General features: G+C 47.5%; 1 protein-coding gene across 4 annotated transcripts in view; it reads left to right on the top strand.

The window, feature by feature from the left end:
- The window catches only part of LRRC56 (leucine rich repeat containing 56), a 53,402-nt gene extending 43,367 nt beyond the window's left edge, over positions 1-10,035 (top strand). For 2 of the 4 annotated variants that reach the window (XM_042814230.1, XM_042814231.1), the window contains exons 8-14: positions 1,044-1,221; positions 2,845-3,036; positions 4,637-4,701; positions 5,160-5,293; positions 5,651-5,844; positions 7,985-8,348; positions 8,945-10,035. In XM_042814230.1, coding sequence (XP_042670164.1) covers positions 1,044-1,221; positions 2,845-3,036; positions 4,637-4,701; positions 5,160-5,293; positions 5,651-5,844; positions 7,985-8,348; positions 8,945-9,161 — 1,344 coding nt within the window. In that variant the 3' untranslated portion in view covers positions 9,162-10,035. The remainder of the gene's footprint in view (positions 1-1,043; positions 1,222-2,844; positions 3,037-4,636; positions 4,702-5,159; positions 5,294-5,650; positions 5,845-7,984; positions 8,349-8,944) is intronic. The other 2 variants (XM_042814233.1, XM_042814232.1) reach the window with 2 other exon arrangements.
- Positions 10,036-27,223: the final 17,188 nt, after the last annotated feature.

Here is a 27,223-nt window from a genome sequence, read left to right as displayed (position 1 = left end):
GGCCCTCCGTGCAGCAGGGAGGTTGAAGCTTGATAATCCTTGAGGTCCTTTCCAACCGTAGCCATTCTATGATTGCAAAGCTGAATGCCCCGCTGCCCTGAGATATTGCTAAACTTTCCCAGAGGTGAAAGTGCTACATGGAAATGTCTTTCTACTGCTGGCATCCACAAAACTGGACCAATTCACGGTGTACAGTCGTAACTGCTCTGGATTGTTTTGTTGCCTAGAGGTCCCAGACCTTGGGATGGGTTCACAAATGATTTTATTCATGGTCAGCTCCACCCGCATGTACAGAAGGGGGCTGCATCAATGCTTTCCCCACTGCTTGTCAGTGAGACCATGTATGTCAGAAGTGATAGTGTTGTTGTTCCAGCGCATGGAAATGAAATCCCAAAGCAGTCAATTTCAGTCTCTTGTGCACCTGCTGTTGGCATGCAACCTCCTGCAGAAGATAGCATAGTTTGAAATAAGTCATCTCTTCTAACGATGTGTAAAATTGCACGCGAATACCCTGAAGACTGCCCCAGAAAATCAATGCAGCTCGTTCACTGCAGCTTGTTTATAGCTGTGCCTTCATCCATCACCAAGCATAGCTGCACTTGTAATGTATTTTCAGTCTTGCTATCACCTTACTGTTGATGTGGCAACCAGAGAATCACAAAACCAGGGGGAGAGGTTGGGCAAATGCTGAGGATGCCCAGGCTTTCTGTGGACGTCAGGTGGATGCCTTCACTTCTGTACAGCATATGTAGTATAATGAAGATAAAATTCTAAGTCATCAGCAGATGAACAGCAGAGGGGCCATGGGTGGGGGGTAATTTGTTTGCATTCAGAATTTCAGTAGAAATTATATGAGTAGAAAACACAGTGAAAGGTAACTTCGTATGTTGTTTACTTCTGTTGGATAAAGCAAATGGGCTTACTTCATAGAGGCATTTCAAAGTGTATGGCAGTAATAGAAATTGAACACTGTTTTATTGCTGATGAAAGTCCACAGTCTGTTAAGCAAACTGTTCAAATGATCACTTTCTCAATTTCTCCAGGAACTAGATTACAATTACAGAGTTGAAGTGAAAAAACTCATTCCCCACCTGGAGTATTTGGATGGAATGCCAGCAAGCCAGACTGCTGTCTCTCCTTCCAGTAAGATGAATGAGGACTGGCTAATCATCAAGGAATCTATCGAGGAGGGTGGTTTGCCCAGAGACATTTCATGGTTAGGTACGTCAGATTTCCCATCAGGGTTCGTTTTTCAGGTTATGAAGTGTGAAAAGGAAAGCCAAAGAGCTAGCTGGCTTCTTCAGAGCCAAAGCTTAATTGCAGAGAAGTGACAAAGGACTTGGTCGTCTTCACGTGGGAAATGGGGAAGCTGGAATTCAGCATGCTGCAAATTTAAATGAAAGCTGTTCAGTGCTGGCCACCAAGATCAGAGAAATGCAAACGACTTGTAAAGCATCGAGTAAATCCAGCAGTAGCTGGGAGCCTGTGCTCAGTATTCTTTGTGTGTGATTAGAAGAAGCAAAGTTTGGAAACTGTTTCAACAGCTGCTCTCAGCATTTTCTTTCTATGGTAGGAATCAATCCCATGTTGCATGGAAGTAGCAGGATTTTCTACTCTGGTGTAATGATACCAAAGGCAGTTTGGTTACCACTTCCTAGTGGCAGCGGGTTCCTAGCAACTGAGCTGCACCATCGTGAAATACCTCCATTCCACGTTCTTTTTCTCCATGATTAAGCCCATTACATTCATTAGGATAGAGTAAATGGGTGGAAAATAAATCTTTTGTCCCCTTGCTCGTAGCCTTGGTTATAGTTCAAATGTCTGTACTCTTACATATCGTGCTACATGCACTTTGCCACATCCCATTAAACATTACAAACTATTTCCTATAACTGCTCCTGTTGCTTCCCATTAACGCTGGCAATGTCGTTGGCTTCCTGACCCCCACCGCTGCAATTTGCCTGCCAACTGTACTCCATTAAAAATTTAGTTTGTTTTGGAATAAATACATACGTTTGTCATTTATTTAATCCCTGCGGATCCAGATCATTAGATGCAGTAGTAGCTATGGTAGTGAAAAAATCCATTAGAATCTGATCCCTCAGTGATCCCCATTTGGCAGGATCAACTGTGGTTCAGAAGACTAGTAACAGCGTGGACTGAGGGAAACTGTGTGGAATGAGCACAAAACTAGTTTGTTTTGTTGTCTAGTGTAGCTAGAGTTATGTTTTTGCCTTTGGCTATAAACTGGTAAGTTCATATGGTCAGGTTTAGGCATCCCCATGTTTTGTTCTTTCCTACTGAAATACATACTCTGCATCTGCTGTGTGTTTCACGGTTCTTTAGGAACAACTACAACCAAGATAACTTGAAGGTCTCTAACACTCAGCTCTTAATGAAATGACCATAGTATTACAGTGCCAATTGTAGAGCTCCATTATAGAGCTGCTAGATGCTCAATACTTTAAAGTGCAAGCTATTCATCTAGGCATTGAAATGAAATTTGCCCTCCTACAAATTGGTAGCTGCACATGCTACTGGCACAGCCTTGCTCTGCTCCCTGGACAGCAGGCATTTGAGCAGGTAGGAGTTCAAGGCTCTGTCTGCCTCCACTAGCTTTTGTATAATCCATCCTATCCTATACCACTATGAAATTCAATTATCACTTTTCTTTCTGGTGTCAGAAGTGGCTGTCTGGAAAAATATAACTGCAATTCCCAGCTTTCCATAACTTGTGTGTGTGGTTTGCCCTAGTTGATAACTGGTAGAGTGGCTGTCACTACCAGCATTGTGGTGGTGTGGTTTACAGCCACTGTGCTTATGCTGGTAAAACTTCTCTCTTAGGTCCATGTGCAATGGCAAGGCAGCCTGGATGCAGCCCAAGACCTCCTACAACTTCCAGACCTGGAACTGCACAGTGGTCTGCTAGTGCAGGAAGGTGTAGCAGTTCCTGTCTGTTGTACAGCAGCTCTCCTCTTCCAGATCCCACTATTTCTGAAGACCTGTTTCCAGATGACTCCAGTGATTTGACACATGGTAATGTAATTTTTTAATCTTGTTCCTTCCTTCACCTCCACCTGCTTCTGAATATTATTATTGCTGACAGAAACCTGGATGCTTTGAATAACACCTAACTATGCCACGGCTACATCAGGCTCAGCTAACATGAAGAAACCTGGACTCATCTTATTCAATCTTTGTAATGCGATCCATACAGACAAGTTCTCTAGACAGGCATGCTGATGCACATTGCTCCCCAGTGGATTATGCTCTGGAAGGTGCAGTATGTGTTCTGCAGACTTATACTGCAGCAGGATAACTACCATCAAAAACCACTTGATATATCATTTCTACTTGCCCAGAGAAGCTGCAGGTGCCTCATCCCTGGAGGCATTCAAGGCCAGGTTGGATGGGGCCCTGAGCGGCCTGTTTTGATGGGTGGCAGCTCTGCCCATGGCGTTGAGGTTGGAGCTCAGTGATCTTTAGAGTCCATTCCAACCTAAGTCATTCTGTGATCAGCGACTCCGTCCTTTTGGGTTTCCGGGGTTGGATCAATAAAAAGATTCAGTTCCTTGGTTTCACATACCTGATCTGCAGGCTAGCTCAAACCTCAGTTGTGCGAGTGCCTTGCTGTTCCCTGATAGCCTGCCTCTGGCACATGGGAGCACCACCATGTTAGCACAAATAGAGATGAGGATGGAGGGCCCTGTGCTTCCCAGGCTCATGCAGAATGAATGACATCCATGCTTCCTCAGCTGCATCCTTGTTCTTCTGGGGGCAGGTGACAGCATGGACATAACATAGGTCAGGGAAATCAAACTGGAGAACAAAAATGTCTTTGAAACCTGCTGACTGGACTCCTGGGGACAGCTGATTAGAAAGAGAATTCACTGTTCATAGGAAATGTAGGACTTCCCAAAGCATCCTTACCTCATTTCCCTGGGGAGACTTAGATTCTGAAATTCCAGTATCTCTGAAGGGGCTGACTAGATAAGGAGAAGCAGTGGTTGCCTCTCCCAGGCACCAATCCCACCTCAGTTCCTGACTGCAGGTAGGAGTTAGGAAGATGATTGGGATGAAGCAGTGTGGCATTAACAGCTGGGTGTACATTCAGAAAAGTGCATGGAAGCTGAGTACAGCTTGCCAGAGAATGAGACTATAATTTCACTTTTTAGGTACTAGATCTACTGATAGTGACCATTTTACCAAATGCTCACTGCTTCTTTCTTCTCCTTTGCTGCCTTGTCTCTTGTTTTGACAAGAGCATCTGCACAGGCATATACAGAACCAAATTCTGCTCAAGATCAGCTGAAAAATGACAAAAAAAAAAAAAAAAAAAAAATCCATATTCTGTTTTAATCTGGATCTGTTCCCTGCTCTTACTACCTAGCCTAGCCCCACAAATGTGTGTACCAGCACAGTGGGGGAGGCAGGGCAGGAGAAGGAAGAAAGAGATTCTGGGAGGAACAGAGAAACTGCCTCTTAGCATCAGTGTCAGCCATGTGAGCTACACAGTGAACCTACACCATAAAATATTACATCCCTTTGTATGCAGGAAATGATGCTGACTGATTTCAAAGACAGCACAGTTCGCCAAATGCTGGAATGATTTATTTATTTTTTTCTTTTCTCTTAGGACTCAGCCAAGTTATATGTGGTAACCCCATCAAGGCCCTTCGTGCGAGGAGGCTAAAGCTAGGTGTATGTTTTTCCTGTATACTTCATGTTCCTGCCTGGTCGCCCACATAAATCTTATGATAAACTGAGTTTCCACTGTGGTTTGAGTGGCTCACTCTTTTCTATGGACCCCAAGCCCCATGTTCTTGTCAACCTACTAATCAAAGCCCAACTCAAAATGACAGTATTTGGTGGCATTTCTACAATAACTATTTATCAGAAGATTTTTCAGTGGTTTGATGTTGGCGTGGTCAGGTCTATGAGGTGATTGCTGTTGATTAAGTAAATACAAAGTGTGTTGTTCTCAATGGTGGAGCAGTACTGTGGCCGTACAGGTTAGCTTGTTCATGTCACAGGGCCAGTAACTGAGTGAGAGAACACCCGTAGGGTGTGCAGTCTGGTTTACGATCCCTCTGTGATCCTTGAGGTCCAGTGTGGCAGAAGTTCCTGAGGTCATCAAGGCTACTTGTGTCATTTTTCAGCCACCTGCAGCGAGCTCCTTGAAACTGCGCAGTCTGAAGATAGAAAACCCTGACATCCCTGTAGGAGGAGGAGATGTGAGCCAGGAAGACGTCTTCTCTGCACCAAGAGTGTGGAGAGAGCAGCATCAGCGGCGGTGAGAGTGTGGGAGAATTCTTGTTATGCAATAGAGCAGGGATTCGTTTTCTGCTGTAAAATAAAACAAACTCTTTGGCCACCTGGTGGCTGTTCTGTGGGACAGCCTTCTGCCTTCTCGCCCTGCAGATTGGGGTGGCTCATCCCTGCTGGGAAGGCAGTGGGATAGGGAAAGGAATGCTTTCAGATGATCAGACATTACGTCTGATCCATTTAGGATGATTCTGCATATCAGCAGGTAAGTGGCAAAGCACTGTAAGTGGCTAAATCTGCAGACTCATTGTTTGCCTGCACTTCGCTTACTGCATGTTCTCAACTCAAGACTATCCTCAATGGTGATACACTTCCCATTGTCCAGGTGCCTGCACACAGCTCAGCAAGAAAGTGTCATCCCAGCAGCAAAGCTAGCTATAGATGATAAGGAAGAGGATGAAGGCTGCAGCCCAGCCAGTGGTGCTGAGAGTGAGCTGAGGGACACCTCAGGTGAGGATCTCACTGAAGGGATTTCACCTGATTCTTCTTGCCACTCCTATCTCTCCCAGTCCTCCTCAGGTATTGGACCTAAACCTCTAGAGAAGGGTTGACACCCTTCTGTAGGGGCGAGTGCTGCTGACTGTTGACTGATACATTTTATAGGAACTGCGTTGTTTCATGAGGTCTGGCACCTAGTGTCTGCTCAGGACATAGTGACCAATTGTGTTGGCCATCAGTTGGTGTATTTCAACAAAGATCTGTAGAATTAAGGGAAATAAAGCTCTTCTTACACCATCTGAGCGTTCTGGCTAGATGAAGGATGTGCCTTTGTCTTTCATCTTGTGTCACTGATTTGTGGTGGTGTCAGGTGAGTGTTAAATACTGTTGTTCCGACCGAGCTGTTTTACCCCAGTTGGCACTGATGCAGGTAATGTCTGAGCTGATGATTAAGGTGCAAGTGGGCTGCTGGGAATTCTGGGAAGACATTCAGTAGAGTGTTTAAAAATGAAATGTGCTCTTTTGCTCAGGAAGAAAGCCAAAGACCTCTCTGGAATTGCACTTACATGAATGAGAGCAGAGTTGTTGAATATCGTATTTAAGGTTATTAGAAACATTAATAATGGTTATTCCAAGTAGAGGAGATTAAAAAAGTATGACTTAAATCTGTTTCCACTGTTAATAGTCACATTTTTTGCTTCAGTAGGTATTAGTGTGTGAGATGTGGTTTTACATTTATTTCAAGGACTAAATGAAGCTATTAAAATTTGGAAAAATATGTAATATTTTTTTTCTAAATATATTTGTAACAAAAAATGTAAGCATCCTAATTAGAAAAAATAATTGAGCAATTCAAAGTCTCGTCTGTATAAAATGTAAAGTAAATGGTATCTCCTTAACAAGGATAGAAACAGATAGGAAAAATGTAAAGAAATGGCCTATTGTCCGGTGACCACAAAAAAACTTAGACCATGATCTAGTGATCTATTTAGATGTAAAATGATTTTTAGATTTAATATGATTTCTTTAGATTGAGAATGATTTGCTGTGATCTCCAAACATCTCAGCGTGCCGATGCCGTACCTCACAGAAGTGGATGGGCATAAGTGTAGTTGTTGAGATCTGTCAATGAGGTTGACAAGTCAACAAGGTTGACTGAATGGTTTGAAATCTGGTGTCACCTAGGGGTGGAATGGATGACCCAGATCATACACAACTGGCCCTCATGACCAAGGTTCATATGGAACAAACAAAACAAGAGCCTTTGGTCACTGTCCCTAACAGACATACGTGTTTTGCAGAGCAAATACCTGATAGAAGTTTAACAACTGACTGACTTTATTCAACAAAGTACTTAAAAATGAACTTGACTTCTGTGAGTTGAGACTTTGTTTGAAGATTTGGAGAGCCACTTAACTGTAGAAGTTTGTCCTACTTGATGTGATTTTCTGGACACATCAGAGCTCGTTGCTGGAAATAATCCTGACCAGGAAAGGACAAGTGACTGGAACTAAACTGCTCCTATTTAAAAGTGCATGAAGCATCAGGTCTATATAATCTGCATGCTTTGGAGTCTTTCAGTGATATTTCAGACTCTGGAGTCAGGCATGCCATTCTTTCAGCGTATCTTTAAAACAAAAAAAAAACAAACGTCAGATTTAGTCATTTTTAAAGCAAATGCTGTGGTAGGAAAATTTATATGGTTATCTGCACAGTAAAATGCATTAGGAGATATAAACACAAATTTTCTGTGCCTAGGTTTGGGTGGCACGTTCTTTAGATAGTGTTCCTGCCACGGATTCTGCACATCAGGCAGTTAGGTGCAGTTGGGTCTTTTAATAGACAAGCAACTGGATCCCTGCTATATATAGGATGGTTTTGAAGCATGTACATATGCTTGTTATATCTGTAAGTCACCAATATGCATTTTCTTGTGTGTGCTGCACCTGAGGATTACATGGGCTAAGAAAAACTCATCTGTGATCTTTGTGCATTGAACTTCAGAGAGATGGATGGGGAACTCGGGTGCTTAAAACAGGTCAGGGTGAGCACTGGCCAGGAATGGCACAGGTGTGCTTGGTCCTGCCTTGGGACAGGAGGTTGGGGAGCTTCTGGTAGTGGGCGTAGTGGTGATGGGTTGACTGTTGGACAAGATGGTCAGTCATTTAGCACGTTTAGTACGATGAAGCAGTAAATTGCTGTGCTTCTGCCCATGTTTCAGATTCATTACATGCTCAGGAAAGCCAAAACCACTGTCTAATTCCGTATCCTCCAAAAAGTCCTTCACAAGCAACTCTGATGGGTTTTGCAGCAAGACCCCGGGAGCTGAGGAAGCAGAGGGCAAGGTGCCTGAAGCTAACCAGCCCAGAGGAGGGCAGGCAGCCCCAGCAATGCCAGGCAAGGGCAACTCAAGAGACTTCAGCTCAGCTGCTGGGCAAGGGCCTTGCTCTGCTGAGCTTGCACAGCGCACCGGCAGCACAGGAGTCTCTGCCCTTCAGCCCCCAAGGGCATTGCCAGCCTGATGGCAGCATTGCCAGGCAGAGGCCTATCTCAGGACCCACAGCTGTTGGATCAGCAGGCATCAGGTATGTGCACGGCTGGCACTACACTTTCCTTCTATACCTCCGGAGAGGGGGATGATGACTCCACCTCCTTCCTCTTTTAATGCCTCACCGTTCTTTCTAAGACATTTTTCCTGATATCCAACTTGAATCTCCCCTGGTGCAACTTGAGACCATTCCTTCTCATCCTCTGGCAGTTACTGAGGAGAAGAGGCTGACCCCCACCTCACAACAGTCTCATTTCAGATCAGTGTAGAGAGTGATAAGGCCTCCCCTGAGCCTCCTCTTCCATAAGGCCTGTGCTCCAGACCCTTCATGGCTTCATTTCTCTGGACACATAGATCCTCTGTTGCAGAGGGTTTTAGTGGTACTTTGAGACTCCTTGAGTAAAGTGTGAGTTCTTGACATTCCACTGTGGCTTTTTTACCTTGAGATTTTTATCAACCTATGTTAGAAAACACTTAGAAAAATAATGTAGGCATCAGATAAGTGTCACGTGCACCAAAACATGGCTGTTTCTAGATCTTCTTGCTGTGAAGTTGACATTGAATTGCTTCTTTGACTGCAGGTGTCCAGATCCAGAGTGTAATGCCACTGTGGTGTTTTTCTCTTTTCCTCAGCCCCAACCTGGACAGGAGTCCCTGCAGAGTGACCAGCCATCCCCAGCCAGTTGTCCTCTCACCCCCAAGCCCCTCGGGGAGGGTTGGGCTGCTGAATGCTGTTTGCCCTCCAACTGCTGGGGCAGTGCTGCAGAAGCTGCCGGCCAGTCCCTCTGTCTCATCAACGTCTCAAAGCAGGAGTCCCCCGTTCATAGCCCGTGTGTATCAGACCCACTGACGCCGTGTCATCTCCACACACTGGGTGCAGTCCTGACACTTGGAGGATCAGTGCCATCTTTCAGCCGCCTCTGCAAGATAAAAGCAGAACTGTGCAAGTAGAGCAGTTCAAACAAATGCCATGATTTGCCTCAATTAAGGCTACAGCTGGTCCAGAAGTACTTTCTTTAAAGAGCACCTGCTGATCAACAGAAGAGCTAATCAACCTCTTATGACAGCCAGCGTGGTTATTTTTTGCACAGCCTTCATGCACTAAAGCAGAACAACTCTTAATGTATTTCCTCTCTCCTGCCTCGTGCCCCACTCTGTGGGTGAGGCAGTGGCAGTAAACCAGCAGGGCTCAGTGCCTGCCAGTTCCAGGGTGGGCTGGAGGAAGTAGGAGACATGCAGCATTCCACCCCATGCTCAGCAGCCTGGCCTACAAGCATCCCTGCTGTGTGTGGCTTTTGCAGAACTCAGCATTCGGGGACAAAGCCAAGGGTTCAAGGCAGCATTGACCTGAGCATGTTTGCGTATCATATGACTGAGTCATTTTAAATAATGCAGAGGCAAAGATGAGGCAGGGGAAGTAAGAAAATGATCTCTTGTTTTATAATGGGGCATTTGCTTTATAGTTGGTTGAGATTCAAAAGAGCTGGTTTTAGTGACTGCAGGCTGTGGTGCTGATCCCAGTGGTTGTGCCTTATGACTTTATTGATGTTGCAGTCTTAAACAGCATCATCATATTTTTTACAGTTTCAGTTACCGTGTTAGATATATATTTTAAAATCACTTGATGAAACAGTAATTATGTGATGAGTTAATTAATTGTTTTATGTCTTCTCCCTACCAGTCAGCTAAAAGTAAAGGAACGGAATGGCAGGGAAAGCCCAAAATCTTCAGCTTGTTATGGTGCACTGCTTTCACTTAGAAAATATCCTGCAGCTGGTAGCTAGTTTGCCTAGTTTTGGTGGGCACTAGAGAAAATCATCCATCAAAAAGCATCAAAAACCACTTGGTATGTGATCCATGAAATGCTGTGGATGAGGCAGATGTTGCCCAACACCAATGCTTGTGTCATTAAACTGGCTCCTCGGATTGACTCTTTGCCAGTGTCACTGGCTGTGACCATGGCCAAAAAGAACCTGACCCAAAGTGGCAGCACAGTTTTCAGAAATAGTCTGCAGCAGGGCAACAATCAGGCTCTTCTTGTGCAGGGCTGTAACAGTGGGTGATGGGTAGGAGCACGCTCTTTGGGTATTCTGAGCCTCCTTCTCAGTTTGCGTCTTTGGTTTCAAGAGGGCAGACAAAAAAAAGCATAATTGGGTTTTTGTGCTTAGAAAACGGGGCAGCTGGACTGGGCTGCACGTGTTGTGTGGGTGCAGAACTCTGGGTACAGATTCGGAAACTGCTCTCAGAAGCCCTGGGAGTTCTTCTCTCAATGAGCACTACTTGGCTCTGTGCATGTTTGGGGCAAGGAGCATCGCTGCAGTGGGGGGAGGGCTTGGAGGTGTCATCAGAAAAAAGGGATTTATCCTTACATTGCTAAATCATAGATCAGGACAAGGTGTCTGCTCTACCTATTGATCGTAGAGTGGCTTGGGTTGGAAGGGACCTTGCAACCCATCCAGTTCCAACCCCTGCCACGGGTAGGGATGTTTCCACCGGCTGCTAGGCTGCCACACTGCTGTCTGTCACTGCTTCCAGGGATGTCACAGGGATGTCAGTCTGTCCAGTGTCCTCACCACAACTTTATACGTAGCACAGCTCTTACACATTGCTCGTAGCTGCTGTGCTTACTTGTATTTGAAGGCTCTGTAGAAATGTGCTGCTTTGCGCTTGGAACATGTTCATCTCTATTGCCAGATGAAGAGGAGATACTGTCTTTGGCTGCCAAGGAGGAAGAAGCCCAGGAGACATTTAGGGAAGAAAGTCTTACATACACATCTCATTTAAACACAGACTACAGGTCAGCCCTGGATAATTTCTAGGGTAGTTTCTTGGACAGGCACTGTGTTCAGAGCCCGAGTGTCTGGTCTCGGTGCTGCGCACAGTGCACCAATGGTAAGGCATGGCTGCTTCTGGGGTGATGGCTTGAGTGCCTCATGCTTGGGTAGTGCCAGTATCTCTGCTGTGTAATGGGATTTGAGGTGGCTCACAGTGCAGCCTGGTCTGTTCCCTGGCAGTGACTGATGTTTGGTTAATGCACGGAATAATCGTTCTTTTTCTGAGTTGTAAGTGGTACCCAGGCTCGGGACTTTGAGAGGATGATGCTGCCATGCACAAGTTGTCATACGTGATTAATTGGAGACAAGATGAGAAGAGGCTGCTCAGCTGCTGTACAAGGCTGCAGAGGCTGTTGCCTGTAATTACTGAGCTGTCTGATGGCAAATGAGCTTGGCAGATGGGGGAAGCCATCAAGACAGCTCCACAGTGCCCTGGTGCCCCTCAGTGCCACGCACACTGCAGGTGCTCCTGGGAAGCCGAGCAATTTTTCCCCATCAGGGGGTTGGAACAGGTGATCTCCAGCCTCGTGTCACTTCTGTGTCTGTGCCATGATTCTGAGATTAGCCCACATGGCATGGAGACAGGAGCAGGGAATATGCCATCTTGTACATCTCCTTGCCAGCCTGGAAGAGAGTCTCCTTTTAGTGCTTGCTGTTCCCAGCAGTATTTGGAGAACTGGACATCCCTGGAGGGATGGCTGCTGCAATAGGAGGGCATTTTGGAAGGCTGGTGGCCTTCTGTGCCACCAGAGGCTTTGCACTCAGCTTTTCTCAGCAGGGCTGGAGGCCAGAAGAACTTCCTGGAGCTCAGGGTGTGGATATGGCACTTCTCTGTCCCAGAAGAGGGAGTTGCCAGTGGGACTGGCAACTAGTTGGGAAGTGACATCGTGGTGCCACCAAAAGGACGATAACCTCGTGGTGACAGCCTCAGTCACACCCTAGAGGCAATAGGAACAGTTTTCTGCTCCACAGTGGTTTTCAATGGGGCCCTTGAACAAACTGTTTGGTCTGTCTGAGAAGTGGTATAGTTTGGTCTTCAGTTTCTGATGTTCATCTGTTTTCAATCTGTAAGGAAAAAAGTGGAGTGTCAGTTCTCCTGTCTGAGGAAAATTGTGGATGCCCCTGTGCTGAGGCAACCCACAGCTTTTGCTGAATTTGGTGAGCAGGAGGAATTAATATCTTGAAATGGACACTAGAGGGAAGAAGAGAGTCTCACAAGTTAAGTTTTAAAAGTGAAATGACTGGGAAACCAAATGCAAGCAGGTTTGGATCACTTGGGAGGCATTCAGCAGACAGTGGGCTCAACCTGTCCTTCGTCACATCCTTTTGTGTCCCATGTGCTGGCTCATGCAGTGCCGCATCGTCTGTGCCTTCATGCACCACCTACCTTGATTTCTTTGGGGCTATTTTCATAGGAAACTTGTGCTGCACAAGACCCCATGGAGAACACCCCAACCCTACCTCAGTGCTCGTGCTGTACGGCATCCAGCAGTGCTATGCACAACCCCAGCACATCCTGAAGAGATTGTTTTTGCTGTAGGTCACAGATGCAAGCTCTGCCAGATCTGCCACGGGCTCAGCACCAAGATGGTGAAGCCCTGGGACAGGTTGCCCAGAGACCGCCCTATCTCTTTCCTTGTATCTAGTGACAGCTTTGTGGTTTTGGAGAAAAAAAGAGAGCTGTTATTTTCCCCATTCGACTGCTGTTGCACAATACTGATTTTTTTGGATTATGCACAGTTCAGGGGGAGCTGGAATCCAAACACAGATCTTTGGATTAGATTAGCGGAATGGAAAAACAAAGGAGAGGCCATTGTTGCTATGGAAAAAGTGACAACTTTACCTTAAGATCAAGCAGACTTTGCAAAGAATGGTTAGCTTGTCTTTTTTTTTAGTTTGCAGTTTGAACAGAATAAACACACGGGTGGCGATAAGGGCTTTCCAGTGTGTCAGACCTGAGGGGAGAGGAGGTGAGCAGGGCAGATAGCTCTTGGACAAGGAGCTGCTGGCAGCCAAGACAACTGGTGTGATTTGCAGAGGAAGATAAGGAAACGAGGGAACGTTCTGGGAGGTCTCAGCTATTTATATTCAGACAATACATGTGCTGGACTATGGAAACCACCTCCGTTTTGCTGATGGTGTTCAAAGGTCTCGCAACTCTTGGCTTCTTTTGCAACTTCAGTGAGGTGGAGTTAGAGCGAGTGGGGAAGTCAGGAACTGTGACAAAAGGCCTTATAGAATTAAGATTGGAAAGATAGCTAGTCCAGCCGTCAACCTGTGGCTGTGAGCACTCTAGTCTGTGTCACCCACTGTCACATCTGCGCTGTCCTTGAACACCCTCAGGACGGTGACTTCCCCACCTCCCTGGGCAGCCTGTGCCAGTGCATCACCTTATAGTACCTCTTAAGAAAACACCATCCCATCGGTTAATACATTCTGTCACTTGCTATTATTACATTTTTGCAATGAGATAATTACAGGAGAATAGAACATTGTGAAGGCACCTGTCCTTTGGGATCAGCTACAGCTAATTCACACTGAATGCTACAGCCACCTTTCCCGAAGGCACTGCAGTTCTCTCTTAGCACAGCTGGCTCTGCAGCCAGCCTGCCTCTCTCTTCTCTCACGTGTCAGTGGTTGATGCCCTGTTGAGGCAGCATTTGGCCAACACTCTCAGAAACCTGGTTTGAATTTTGGGCGGTCCTACATGGAGCCAGGAGTCAAACTCAGTGATCCTTGTGGGGTCCCTTCCTACTTGGGGATATTTTGTAATTCTGCAGAGCTGCTCCTTTGCTCTCTGAGCCCTGCACATGTCTCGGCAGAGATCCCAGGATGCCGGTGGGATTTGCTTGGTTGCTTTTAATGGGCACTGGGGCTGTTCCCTGTCATATAGAATTTATTCATGTTCTGGTTCACAGAGCTTGAATGGTCTTTCGGATTTCCAGTGCCTCATTTGCAGGGTGATTCACAGGGTGAGGATCAGGTTGATTTGGAGTAAGAGACCCAGAATGTCCTGATCTAACTAGCATTAAAAGAAATCACAGGGCTGCCACTGTCATGATGGGCGCAAGCAGCGTTGGGTCCCGCTCCCATCACCCCGCATCCTGCTGCAAGCAGTACCTTGCTGCTGGCTGGGGCAGACTTCATGCTGGCTGCACTGCTGCTCTTAAGGACAGAAGCTGGGAAGGGAAACAGTCACTGGGTGAGCAATTAGCACACTCAGATGGCTGAAGAAGGCTTACAGGAGCCTCGTGTTGACTGCCTGCTTTGAGCAGATTCTGCTTTGGGCAGGGAGAGCAGGAGCTGGCTCTGTGCTCGCTATGTTGGCTCCCTGCAGAGCAGACCCTAACAACAACCCTGTCACCCTAACCCTGCCATCATAACCCCAACCCCTAGGCCTGTGTCGTGTCCAGTTACAGCCATCAGCAGGTGCTCAGGAAACAGTGAGCCAGGATGAATAACGTCTCCTTATCTCGCTATCTCTGCTGATACGTACCTGTTGCGCAGGATGAGCAGCCATCAAAACTTGCCCTAAATGTTCACCCAGCCTCCAGCAACTGGTACTTCATAGGCTTTAAATTTAACTTCTGAATTAAATATTTGAAATGAACACGATGTTCACCTGCACTGTGCCACCCCTCCCACCCCAATTCCCGTTGGATCTGATGGAGAAAAGAGCCCCGTGACCCCAGCTCAGCCCTGCAGCGTCCCGCCTTTTCCTTGTTTGTTTTTCTCCCCTTTGGAGCTATTCTTTACCTCCCATATGCCGTAATAATTACAAGCGATAACTCAACAGCTGCTCTGCTATTCCAGGCTCTGCCGAGCCACGCGCCTCCGCCTTCCCTCCCTCCCACGGAGCCAGGTCAGCATCTTGGCTCCGGCAATCAGGGATTCCTGCGATTTCTTTGACTCCAGAGAATCTGGGCCTGATTCCTCTCCATTGCCATCTGTCTCCCGCCCGCCCTGCCAGCGCCGAGGGGGCTGGGACTGCAGCATCCATCTGTTACCATGGAGAGGGACGGAGCAGGCAGGATGCGGCCCTGTGGTGCCTCTGGACGGGCATCTCTGAGTTAGAGCCCTGTGAGCTGCCCAGGGGACAAGGAGGTGTCCGGTGGTGGCACGACTCCTGAGCTGTCCAAACCTGAAGCAGCAGATGGGTGCCATGCGTGGCACCCTCCAGCCCTTTTGCTGCCTCAGGCGTGTGTGGCATATGCCACTGTCACAGCTGGGCTTTCCCCATCCCTCAGAGCTGACGCTGAGGGTGAATCCATGCAGCAGCACCAGTGCTAAAGGGGTTGCACTGGAAATGCTCCCTGGGTTCAGCTATTCTATAGCTGAGAAAAGCAGGGCTGGGAAGCTTGTGTGCTGCTACTTGGTGGTGAGCAACACAGCTGCAAACTGGGCTGGTGGTTGTGTCTTGTGCTAACCTGGGCTGAACCTGGGAGGCTTTGCAGTAGCAAGGTCAGGATCCAGAGAGCACCAGCCCCTCCCTGAAGCATCATAAAAGGCATAGTGGGGTTGGGAGTCCATTGCTGGTGCTTGGAGGGGAAGAAGGTGCAAGGTCTTACATTAGGCCATCTGTGGCACGTGAGGATACCCTGCACCTTCTGCATCCAAGTGCTCAGCCGCAACCCTTCACCATACGGTGTGCTTCCTCGCAGCTCTGCTCAGTTTCACAGGTCTCACACTTTGCTTTGACTCTCCATGAAGCTCTCCCAGCAGAGGTGTCACTGAGGCAGGGCAGTCAGAGCACTTGCTTCATTGCAAGCACATGGGTTGGCTCCTGGTCCCTTGCCGAGCTGAGCCCTGGGTAATGTGCAGCAAAATTGCAGTGCTTATCTGCAGCTGAGCTTTGCAGCAGGCGGACTGCAGTGAGCTGCTTATTGGTTTCCTAGTTTCAGTCTTTTTGATCGTGTGCCACAATTAATCTGATTCCCTCAGAGGCGGGATAAGTAGGAGTCAGAAATGAAATTGTAATCATCTACGCCTTTGGCGTGAAGGGAAGGAAGAATTTTGCAGTCTCATATCCAGTCTGGGAGCTCCAGGAAAAGCCTAATGCAGCCAACGACAGAAACAAGGCTAAGGGACGAAAGGAAGCAATGGGACTGGGGCCACATCACGGTACCAGCAGCCAGCCCAGCTGCTTCCTCGCCCTGGTCAAGGAGGTGAAGTTTTATGGGTCAGTGGGAGGAGGTGAGCAAAGGGGATATGGAGAGGGGTCACCTCAGGGGTTACATCTGCAAGTAACTCTTTTGACTTGGTCCAACGTGATATGATTGACTCATATCACACACGGATCAAAAGCACCTTTTCTATAGGACTTCTTTGCTCAACAGCTGCTCACCATCCTCTATGCATTCAACCGGCTCTTCCAGCAAGAGCGTCACGCCTCACCTTCAGTTCTGCTCAATTCTGTTCTGGGTGGTTTGGCAAATTATTTCTCCACTTTCTCAAGGCTGTTTTGAATGGTAGCTCTTTTTCAGGTTGGATATTATGAAAATTTTTTTCTCCTCAAGAGTGGTGATGCACTGGCACAGGCTGCCCAGAGAGGTGATGGTGTCACTGCCTGGAGGTGTTTGAGAGCAGTGGAGATGTGTCACCAAGGGACGTGGGCAGTGCAGCTCTCAGATGTCTCTGCTCTGCTGCCATCACATCAAGTGCAATAAAAGCAGCCACGAGCTGCACTGATGTTCTCATTTGGAATACAATGCTCCCTTCCATTTAATTAAGGATTATTCTTTTTTATGAATTATAAATTAACCTGAATTAAAGGAGCGTTTATTCCAAATGAGAGTATGTACAAGAAGATTTCATGTGGTTCCACTAATCTAATCTAAATTTTTCCTCTTAATTATTTTGGATTAATTTTTCAAGAGCGCACACAGCGCTTTCATTAGTGCAAACATCAGCCAGGCGTGTGACAGGTGCTTTGAAAGGGAAATACTTTTATTCTGCAGGCTGCGTTCTTGATACAAACACATCCTTTAGGCTCCCCATATGCATTATTCTCTTCCTCATGGAAGAATAAGCTATGCCAATGCAAAGGGCACTGCTCTCATTTTCCAGGGGTGTTGTTCCATTTTAATTACTCTGACAGATTTAAATCAGTGCAATGCTGAGTGCTAACAAGGCTCGAGCTGAGGTGACGACCTTTCCTTTCCTGGAAGAGCCTGGATCTCAGCTGTGACATAGGGTGCATCTCAGCGAGGCTCCCAGAGCATCACGGCTGTGGGATGTCACAGCACCATCCAAGCTGGCTGTTAAACCACAGGCAGTTCCTGGGGAGAGGCTGTCCCAGCAGTGATGTCATGGGTTTATCCCACCTTCTGTGTGGGTTTGTGTGCTGAGGCTATGCTCTCTGAAGTGATCATCAGCTAGCCAGATGCAAGCCAGGGGTATTGGTGGTTTTTGGTTTTGAGAGCCTGAAAAGATCTCTCCGTTAGGCTTGCTCTTGGCCAAGAGTACGTGGTTCCCAACAGGCACAAAATGCAGACTACACATGGGTTTAACTGCTCCGTGGCTCTAAGCAGACACCTGTACCTCTTGTTGAAGTCTGAGGTCCCAAAAGGCCTGAAAAGCCCACACCTGGCTTGTTATCCCTCCATTGAAATCACAGCGTGATTTCTTTGATGTAGATGAGTGGTTGAGGATGCGTATTGCAGGGAGAAATCACTCGGTGTCAGGACAGATCCTGGGGGACCTAATGGAAATAGACTGGGATCTACATGGAGACCTAGCTGCATACAGAGAAACTCCAGTACTGGGTTAGAGCATAGAATCAAAGAATTGCTCAGGTTGGAAAAGACCTTGAAGATCATCAAGTCCAACCCACAATCTAATCAAACTACCCTAACTAACAACCCTCTGCTAAATCGTGTCCCTGAGCACCACATCCAAACGGTTTTTAAACACATCCAGGAATGGTGACTCAACCACCTCCCTGGGGAGCCTATTCCAGTGCTTCACAACCCTTTCTGTAAAGAAGTGTTTCCTGACATCCAACCTAAACTTACCCTGGGGCAACTTGAGGTCCCTTCATCCTGTCACCTGTCACCAGTGAGAAGAGACCGATCCTACTCTTGCTGTAAGCACCTTTCAGATATCAGAGGAGAACAATAAGGTCTCCCCTCAGCTTCCTTTTCCCCAGACTAAACAGCCCCAGTTCCTTCAGTCGCAGTTCCTGAAGTCTCATAGGGCTGGCCAACCAGTGTCCTGTTCAAGCTTTCCTCAAACCTCTCTAAATGTCTGCAAATAGCAGCATCCTTCAGCAAAGAGCAACCCAGGTCTGCCCTCTGTCCTCTTGAAGCTGACCTCACTTCTTGCACTGGAAAGAGAATCGTAGAAGCAGGCCAATCCCCACCAGCCTTCTCTAGGCCATGCGTGACTTCACAGTCATAAGTCATGTCTTTTCCATACTGACATGCACAACCCACACTTGCAGGGAATCTGTTCCAGACCTTTGACAGCTCCTTGCTCCTTCTCTGTGTTGTTCTGTTACATTTGGCTTTGAGGCTGCAAAGAGGGGCCTTTAGGGACATGGGATGCCTCAGAGCACATCTATACCGCAGCTCCTTTCCTTTGCTTTGATCCTGGGCAAAATGCATTGGCAAGATAACACTTGCTAAAGTGCTCAAACTTCTTTGAGGACATTCAGCCTGCCATAATAGCAAGGATTGATGGCACAGTTTGGGTCCTGAGATGAACTTTGCTGCAGGTGAGGCTGTAATGTGACTCTGCTTTGACAAATAATTCTTAATTCAAAAACCAATCATTTTGCAACAACTTTCCCTTCCTCTTGGCCCTGCCACAAATCTGCTCTCCCCAGTCCATTCTCATCTTTCCTTTGGCAGCTAAACCCATTATCTTTATTGTTTCAGGGCTGGGCTTCTTCCTGTTAGATCTCCTAATTGGATTTTTGTCTTCCAATCCCTTTAGTCTCTTCTGTGCTTCTATAAAACCCTTTAACCCTTCAGCATTCCTCTGCCTTGCTAATCCATTGCACCCAAATGCTTCCGTTTCACTCCCTCTAGGCAGCATCTCGCATTCCCCACTGTAAATAACTGCACTGGCATCTGGCAACCCTTCAGCAAACCTAAAGCCAATTCTACTCCCCTCCAGGAGATGTAGGGCCACCTGATTTCCCTCTTCTTTCCTCCTTTAAACCTGACTAGATCTGGACCAACATTTCCAGCAGAATGTACTGACTTGAGGTGTCACAGCTGAAGGCATCCTAAAGCTGGAGGTTTTCTACCCAAATTCAAGCCTGGCGGTGGCACAGGCGGTGGAACATGATCTCAGCAGGATGCTGAGGTGTGAGCACAAGAGGAGATCTGGTAGCAAGGTCCTCACCACATGGCCTTTCAACCTAGGCCTGGGTGTCTGGGGAAGAAATATTATGGGAAAGAAAAGTATGTGGAAAAAGGGCAGAGACCTAGGGTGAGAGGTAATGGCCTTAAGTTGCACGAGGGGAGGTTCAGGTTGGATATTAGGAAGAATTTATTCTCCGAAGGAGTGGTGATGCATTGAAACAAACTACCTGGGAAGGTGGTGGAGTCACTTCCCCTGGAGGTGTCCAAGAATAGGGTAGATGTGGCACTGAGGGATGTGATGGGTTGAGGAGTAGGCTTACTGATCTTAGTGGTATTTTTCAACCTTAATGATTCTATGATTCTGTTGGCCAGGAGTGGGTGATGTGGGGAGTGTACAGGATGGGCATGAGTTTGTTGGAGGCATTAAACACAATGCCAACAGTTTCTGCCCTCAGACTCATGGCACATCAGGCCAAGGTGATTTTATTGCTGCTCCTTAGAAGCTGACTCAGAATAATGGATCTTCTAAGAAGGATTGAATGAGTTCCTGCATTTTGTGGCTCATGTTACTACGTAAGTTTGAATGGATAAAGCAGTTCTGAATTGCTCCACATAAACATGCATTAAATGAGGAATTGAATCAATACGTGCTGGGCCTTTTTCCAAACCTAGAGGGAGACCAGGCCCTCTTGGAATGGCTATTTCTGACTCCCACCTCTGATAATGGGTGGCTGGGGATTTGGGGCTGCTCCCAAAGAAGAAACCAAGAGAAATCAATCATCCAGATACAGCCTTATCAATGTGTGGAGTGTTGCATGGCTGAGGATGAGACATCAGCACTGACAAAAACTGGCAGAGTAGACCTGAAAAAGCAAGAAGGGATCAATGCTGGCTGCAGAGCTGCTTCCCCCCATGCTCCTGTAGGGCTGTGGCTCTGCCTCATAACTGCCCCCAGCCCTGTAATTGGGATGATGCTCCTTATGGAGGCCTGGATGTTTTCTTTATGGAGATAGAAAACACCCCACAGCTTTCCATGAATGTCATGTCCCTTCTTTCCCTCCATTCACTCAATGGAGAAATCTGTGTCCGAGATCACAGTCATGGTCCTACCAGCAGCATTGGGGCTCTTGTAAAAGCTGATGCCAACGGAGAGCAGAGGAGCATTGGAACATCTGAGCAACATCTCATTAATAGCTATGCTGGCACAGCTAATTAATGGAGTGAAATGAGTGCTTGGAGATGGTATAATGGAGGGGTGAGTCAGGCACTGCCCTACACATCGCTGATCCCATGGTTCCTCCCTCCACTGCACTCAGCCTATGCTTCAGCTCTTCTCCTGGGAGCTGGAAAACCTCCCCTGGCTTCTGCAGGGGAGGACACACGAGCAGCACCAAAGCTTGCAGCCATCGGGCTGATGGCAAGAGCTCAGGGCAACTGCTCCAGCTGAGGTCCATGCCTTGATCACAGTCTCATTTGAGTCAGAAGGGACCTTTAGAGATCATCTAGTCCACATCCCCTGGAATGAGCAGGGACGACTACACTAGATCAGGTGCTCAGAGCCCCATCCAGCCTGACCTTGGGTGTCTCCAGGAACAGGACACCCACTGATAATGACACTGATTATTGTCACACCCTTTGTGACAAGGATTTCTCATGCAGAGACCCCAAATCAATGTCACAAACATCAAGCAGCCTCATGATGGGAAACAAAGCCCTGGTTAGTACTGACCTGGGGCTGAAAAGGTGACCTGGAGGTGTAGGATTATCACAGCAGCCCTCTGACCTGGTGATCCTTCCATGGGCTGGAGGTTAGAGTGAGGGAAGGGTCATGCCTGTTACACTGATCATTTTTCACTCTTTAAATGGGAATGTCTAGCACAGGTTGTCAGTTAAAAAAAGAAACAAACACCAAAGTCATGCATCGTGCAGTGTTGCTGAAGTTTACAATTCCATAGAGCACTTACAGCTTTTCAGGCTTTGCCTGCAAGACTCTGCTATAAGCAGGAATAAATGCAGCTCTCCACATCTCCCAGCAGTGCTAGTGAACCAGCAGATGGACTAAAAGTCTGCCTCAGCAAGACAGGACTTCACCTTTAAACAACTTGGCCTTCCTGGTGTCACATGGAATAAGCACTGCCTGCTGCTCACTAACAGCGTGGGATTTTATTTGACTGGGCTCATGTTTTATAACAGCCCGGCTCAGTTTGCATGTTTGCAGCAAGTAATCACTCCAGGGCTAATAGCAAATTCACTCCCAGGTGCTTAATGATGGTATTTACTGGTGACTGCAGAAAGTAGCTGTTTTAGGTCTGTGGTGATGATGTGGTGATTAGGGTGAGTTAATTGGACACAGGACAACTGGGTAATTGCTAGCGATGAGGCAGTGAACTCCCAGGTAATTGCACCTTCCCCAGAGGTGTGCTGCCATTAGCAGCCTTACAAAGGCAAGGCTGGGAGGTGATGACAGGGGAGTCATTGTCTCTACATGGCGGTGCTGAATCAGGGCCAGGAAATTACCCCTTCTCCTTCCTAAGAAAAATAACGCTTGATCTGTTTGTTTCCCTCTTGCTTTCTTAGAGGAGAGGTGCACTTGTGGTAAGAGCTGTGCGTCTGTCAGCCTGCGCCTTCTCCTCGTAGTCTTCCTTCTTTTCAAACACTTACAAAATTAAGAAGATATATTCAGCTCCAGGGCACCTACACACATACTGAGAAGAGTTCCTGAGAGGAGGAAGGGGAAGCAGAGGCTGACATTGTGCCCTCCAGACAGCGCGACCCAAGCTCTGCTGGACACTAGTGGGGCCCAGGGGAGGTGTTCAGACAGAGCTCACCCACAGAAGCACTCAGTAGAAGCTTTGACTTTCTTCATGGGCACCAGCAGCACCAGTCCTGCTTCCTACAAGAGCAGTCATCATTAACGAGGTAATTAAAAGCAGGCATTCATTTTCTTTTAAATGAATGTGGGATCTGAGGGAGTTTGCGTGGCCACTTATTGGAGCCCTGGTGGCCCTTCAGCAAGATTTCCCAGGTGCCAGCCATCCCTACACGTGTTTGGGCTCTGCGGGACATTGCTCATTGAATGGACGTGGACTTGGGAGGCCTCACCCAGCCCTGGTCCTCCTTGCTGGGGCTGGGAATGCCCTGCTTAAGTGGCTCATTATCCATCTGCTAGGGCCTTTTCATTTGGTTTCATTATTAAGAGACAAAGACGTGCAGTGTGTCCTTCTCTCCTTTTTAATGAGCTCTCCTCTCCCTGTTTCATGAGAGGGAAAAACTGCAGCAAAAAATAGCACAGCAATCTTTAGTACGAGGTTGTGCCGGCAATGGGGAGAACTTGCGGCCCAGAAGCTGGGAGCGCCAACTGGAAAGTTATACGGATTTTATGCAACAGATGCTCCTGAGTTTAAATCAATACAAACAAGTGCTGGCACAGGTTCATGTGGCTCCATTGACGCGTCCAGAGCTGCTCCACCACAATGGTTATAGATGGGATGAGCAGTTTAAGCTGTTCTCACCTACGCTGGCACAAGATGGCTCCCAGGTCACGGATGGACCCCTTCCTCTCTTCTATATGATGCTGTTAAGGTGAATGTGTGCTACTTTCTACATTCATGAAAAATAAAATGGTGTACGTATTTGCACTCCAATTTTTTGGGCTGGTTAACTAGTTCCAAGCTGCAGCAAGGTTCTCGAAATGACAGGACAAAGCTCCTCAATGCTGTTTTCAAGACTTGGAAGCAGCAAGGTGCAGGTGAAGGCCTGAACACAGGACTGAAAGGCTGAGTGTCCAAAACTATTTAGCTTCTCTTCACCCTTTTTCCATTCTCTTTGCAGTACAGGGATACAATACCTTTGTCACGTGAGGGCATGGGAGTAGCTTGCAAAACATGTGCTGAAGTGCTTTGAAGACGAAAAGCCATACATGCAAATGATAAGTTGTATGGGCAATCTAAACAGACTTGGCTATAAATCTTGTGTGCTAAATGGGGGACGAGGTGGTGGGTGGTACCCACCCCTAATTACAAGGCTCATCACCTGCTCCTGTCCCAGCATAGCATCCTCTTGGCTGGAGAATGGCTGACACCAACACCTGGGCAGAGGAAAAACTTGTTGTGCAAGTCAGCTGGAGAGTCAGGAAATATCCCTTGGGAGGAAGTGGGTGCCCGCAGTGGGTCAGAGGTGCCACATGCTTTGTCCTCAGGCCTCGGTGATGCAGCACAAGGCTCGGGACATGGAAGAGATTTGCAAAGGGAGCAGTAGGTAGCTCCTCTTTAGATGCACCTCCATTTTGACCCCACTGTTCTTGACAATCACTGGCAGAGCTTTCTGTGCCTCCTATCCGCAAGCTCCCACTCCAGCTCTGAACCTGCCACATCTCCTCCTGATTCTTGTGTGGTGAGTTTCTCCATGAGCTTGGGGGTCCTGTGCAACAGAATCATAGAATGCTTTAGGTTGGAAGGAACCTTACAGCCCACCCAGTTCCATGGGCAGAGCTCAGGCTGCCCAGGGCCCCATCCAGCCTGGCCTTGAGCACCTCCAGGAATGGGGCACCCACGGCTCTCTGGGCAGCTGTATCAATGCCTCACCAATCTCTGAGCAAAGGATTTTCTCCTAACATCCAACCAAGTTGGGAGGAACTATTGATCAGCCTGAGGGTTGAAAGGCTCTACAGAGGGATCCAGGCAGGCTGCACTGATGCTCTCTGATACCTGATTCTGGGGGTAGAAGCTCTGGCATGTGCTGACCTGGTGGTCTCACATCCACTTGTCAGCCAGAATGGACCTCTAAAAGCCTTAACTGGAAGGAGAGAACCAGCCATACCCTTCAAAAGAAGCACAGCCCCAAAGCATAGTGCGAGTTTTAAGAAGTAAATAGCAGGTGCTCTGCTTTTGCAGTGTTGCTGGGTCACACTTCTGATGCGCCTTCACAGCAGTGGGAGGTAAAACCTGGCGGTGGGTGTACGTGCCAGGAGAAGCAAGATGCCCACAAAGCTGTGCCTGTGGGGCGATGGGGCTCTCCTGGGAGCAGCTCTGTCAGGTGCCTTCAGCCTTTTGCTCAGTCTCTCTGTTGCCTGCTGCTCCCTGTGTTTTGCATGCACTTATGACCTTGTCCTAAAATAAGTTCTTGCATGCACAGCACACTCTGAAGAGCACCTGGAGTAGGTTTGCTTGGCCAGGCACCTACTTTGGCACAGGCAAGATGGAAAATTTTATTTTTCCAACCAAGACTTGAAATACATTTCCAAGCACCCAATACCTTTTTTTCCCCCCCAAAAAAAATCTTCATTTTCCTTTGCAGCCAGGACACAGCATCAGCCTCTTGAAAACCAGGCCTCTTCAAGTTGTCTGGGGCCGCTTTGAATCACTAATTGCTTCTGAATACATAGGCCAAGCATTTTATCACTTAAAACTCCTGTAGCAATTCAAATGTATACAACTGAGAAGCCTCTTTCCATGCGTGGTGGGGATTGGTATAGATAAGGATTAAAATGGAAACAAATTCAGCCCTGGGGGTCCTCTTTGTTCCTCCCTGTTCTCGGTGGGGTTGCCAGGGCTACATTTGTTCCCTCATCTTTTTGGAGAGGCTCCAGAGCCCCTTGAATGCAAGGGAAAGACCCGGAATGGCTGCAGAGGGCTGGATTAGCCCTAGGTACAGCATATTTCATCACCCGTGGAGCTGGCTGAGAGTCCCTCATTGAGGGCAGCACACTCCCAGCTTCATCCTGGCTGAAGTTTGGGTTATTTTCAGCTTTCTCTGAATGCCAGCCATATTTCCCAGGCGTCTGCCTGCCTGTGGGCTAAGGGGAGATGAGCAGGAGCCATCAGGGAGCTGTTTGGAGGTGCCAATGTCAAGGGGAGATGCTGTCACGGCATGTCCTGTACATATCCCTGAATGTGTTTTGGGGCTCGTGAGATTATGGACGCCTTGCAAAGCCCCGTCTGCACTTGCCACTTCTTTAGATAGCCCTCATCCTAAAGCTGAATCAGGGTGGAAAACTGAGGTGAGCACGGGCAGCCGAAAGCCTCCTTTTCACTTAGGTTGCCTGTTGTTAGGTCTGCCTGCCTTACAGCCGTGTGCCGGGGGTGGCTGTGCTCAAACACTGCCAAGAGCTCAGTATTAGAGAAGTGAAAGCCAATTTATTCACTTTCCAATAGAGAGGAAGATACATGCTGAATGTGCATCTGTTGGATGGTATTTCTATTTCAGGAACGCTGGTAACATACAAAATGGAAAAGTGACTTTGTTTGCTTGATTTATGTAGTTCCTAGAAAACCTTGGGTTAAGGAGACAGGGATGCTCTGTAGGCATCAGGTACCATTTATTCTCAGCATAGTAGGTGATAAAATCTATTATATCCCTGGCTTTCCACGTGAATTCCTGTTGACTGAGACACATTACCTGACCTACTCGAGTACTGTGGACGTGACCTACTCGAGTACTGTGGACGTGGAGAGCCAATAAAGTATCCTGACAAGTATCTTCATGTAAAATCAATAGCAAATATGAAATCAGTCCTGTGAGGGTGATAGCCATTTATCTTTAAAATTAAAAGAAAAACCACAAATCTTTGACAGTGAATGGGGAAAAAATATCTCTGCTCCTTTCTAACTACTTATGTATTAGGATTTCCGTATTTTATTCCGCAATTGCACTGAGGCTCTTACAGGACTTAAAGTAGCTAAAGGTAGTTATTATCTTCATTGTACTTACACAAGAGACAGCCCTTCCAGTATAAACAAGCCACTGGCCAAAGGAGGTGAATGGAAACACTCTTCTTCTCACGTCACAGATGGGAGAGTTAAAAACTCACTGCCCAGGACTAAATTAGAAGATGGGTCCAAGCTCACTGGTGATTGTCCTGTTGAACTGAAGTCTGCACGCATGCTCCAGTTGCTTGCACCAGCACACTGTGGTGGTGATGGGTCAATGATTGGACTTGATGATCTTAGACGTATTTTCTAACCTTAATGATTCTGTGCTTCTACTTCCAGCATTGCAAGGATACGGGGGGCCCACAGATGTGGCTCTGGCTGTGGCTATTTACAGGGATTTATGTCAATGCACACTGACATGTGGCCACCGAGGTGCAGCAAATGGGCTGGGAAAAAAGCAGGAAAAAGTGGCCCAAAGGGTGGAAGTCGTGCTCCTCCCCAGCTGCTCCTGCAGGCTTGGGTGCCCTCTCTGCGCAAACAGAGGCAGGGAAGCCAGAACAGGAAAAACCTGCCGGTGCAAGGCCGGGTTCACATTACCCAAGCTGATCTAAATCAGGTCACATTTGCTTTGGTTTCAAAGCAGCTGGGCTGGGGAAGGCAGAGATGGCTAAACAACCTAAAGACTGCTTTCAGGCCAAGTCTGACCTGGGCAGAAAGCATGGGAAAGCAGGCATAGGTTCGAGTTCCTGCATGCCTCTAGCTGCCTCCCTGCACCTTACCCTATTTCCAGTGCAAGGTCTGGCCGGTGATTTCAGCCTTTCTGAGCAAACACTTTTTGTTTCACGTTTGCTAGGGGTGCAAACACAAGTATTTATCCCAGTCCAGCTGTGAGGTGAGACTCAGAAAGGTCAGGATCACCTCTGTGCACTCACGCTTCTTTACCTGAAACAGGCATTCAAGCAGCTGGCTGAGCCAGTTTGCGGTGTGTTTGCTCCGGACGGGGGTCTGCTCCTGGAAATAGTTCAGTGCAAAGGAAAGGCCTCTTGCCTGCCCTAGCTGCTGCAGAGGAGAGCTCTGGGCAGCCATGCAGGTTGGAGCTGCCCCTCTGCAGCAGCTGAT

Source organism: Centrocercus urophasianus, unplaced genomic scaffold (genome assembly GCF_019232065.1).
Source record: "Centrocercus urophasianus isolate 14NV4802_14NV808 unplaced genomic scaffold, USGS_Curo_1.0 seq_14, whole genome shotgun sequence".
Taxonomy (NCBI): domain Eukaryota; kingdom Metazoa; phylum Chordata; class Aves; order Galliformes; family Phasianidae; genus Centrocercus; species Centrocercus urophasianus.
Note: the sequence above shows the minus strand (reverse complement) of the source record. Positions and strands in the feature narration are given on the sequence as shown.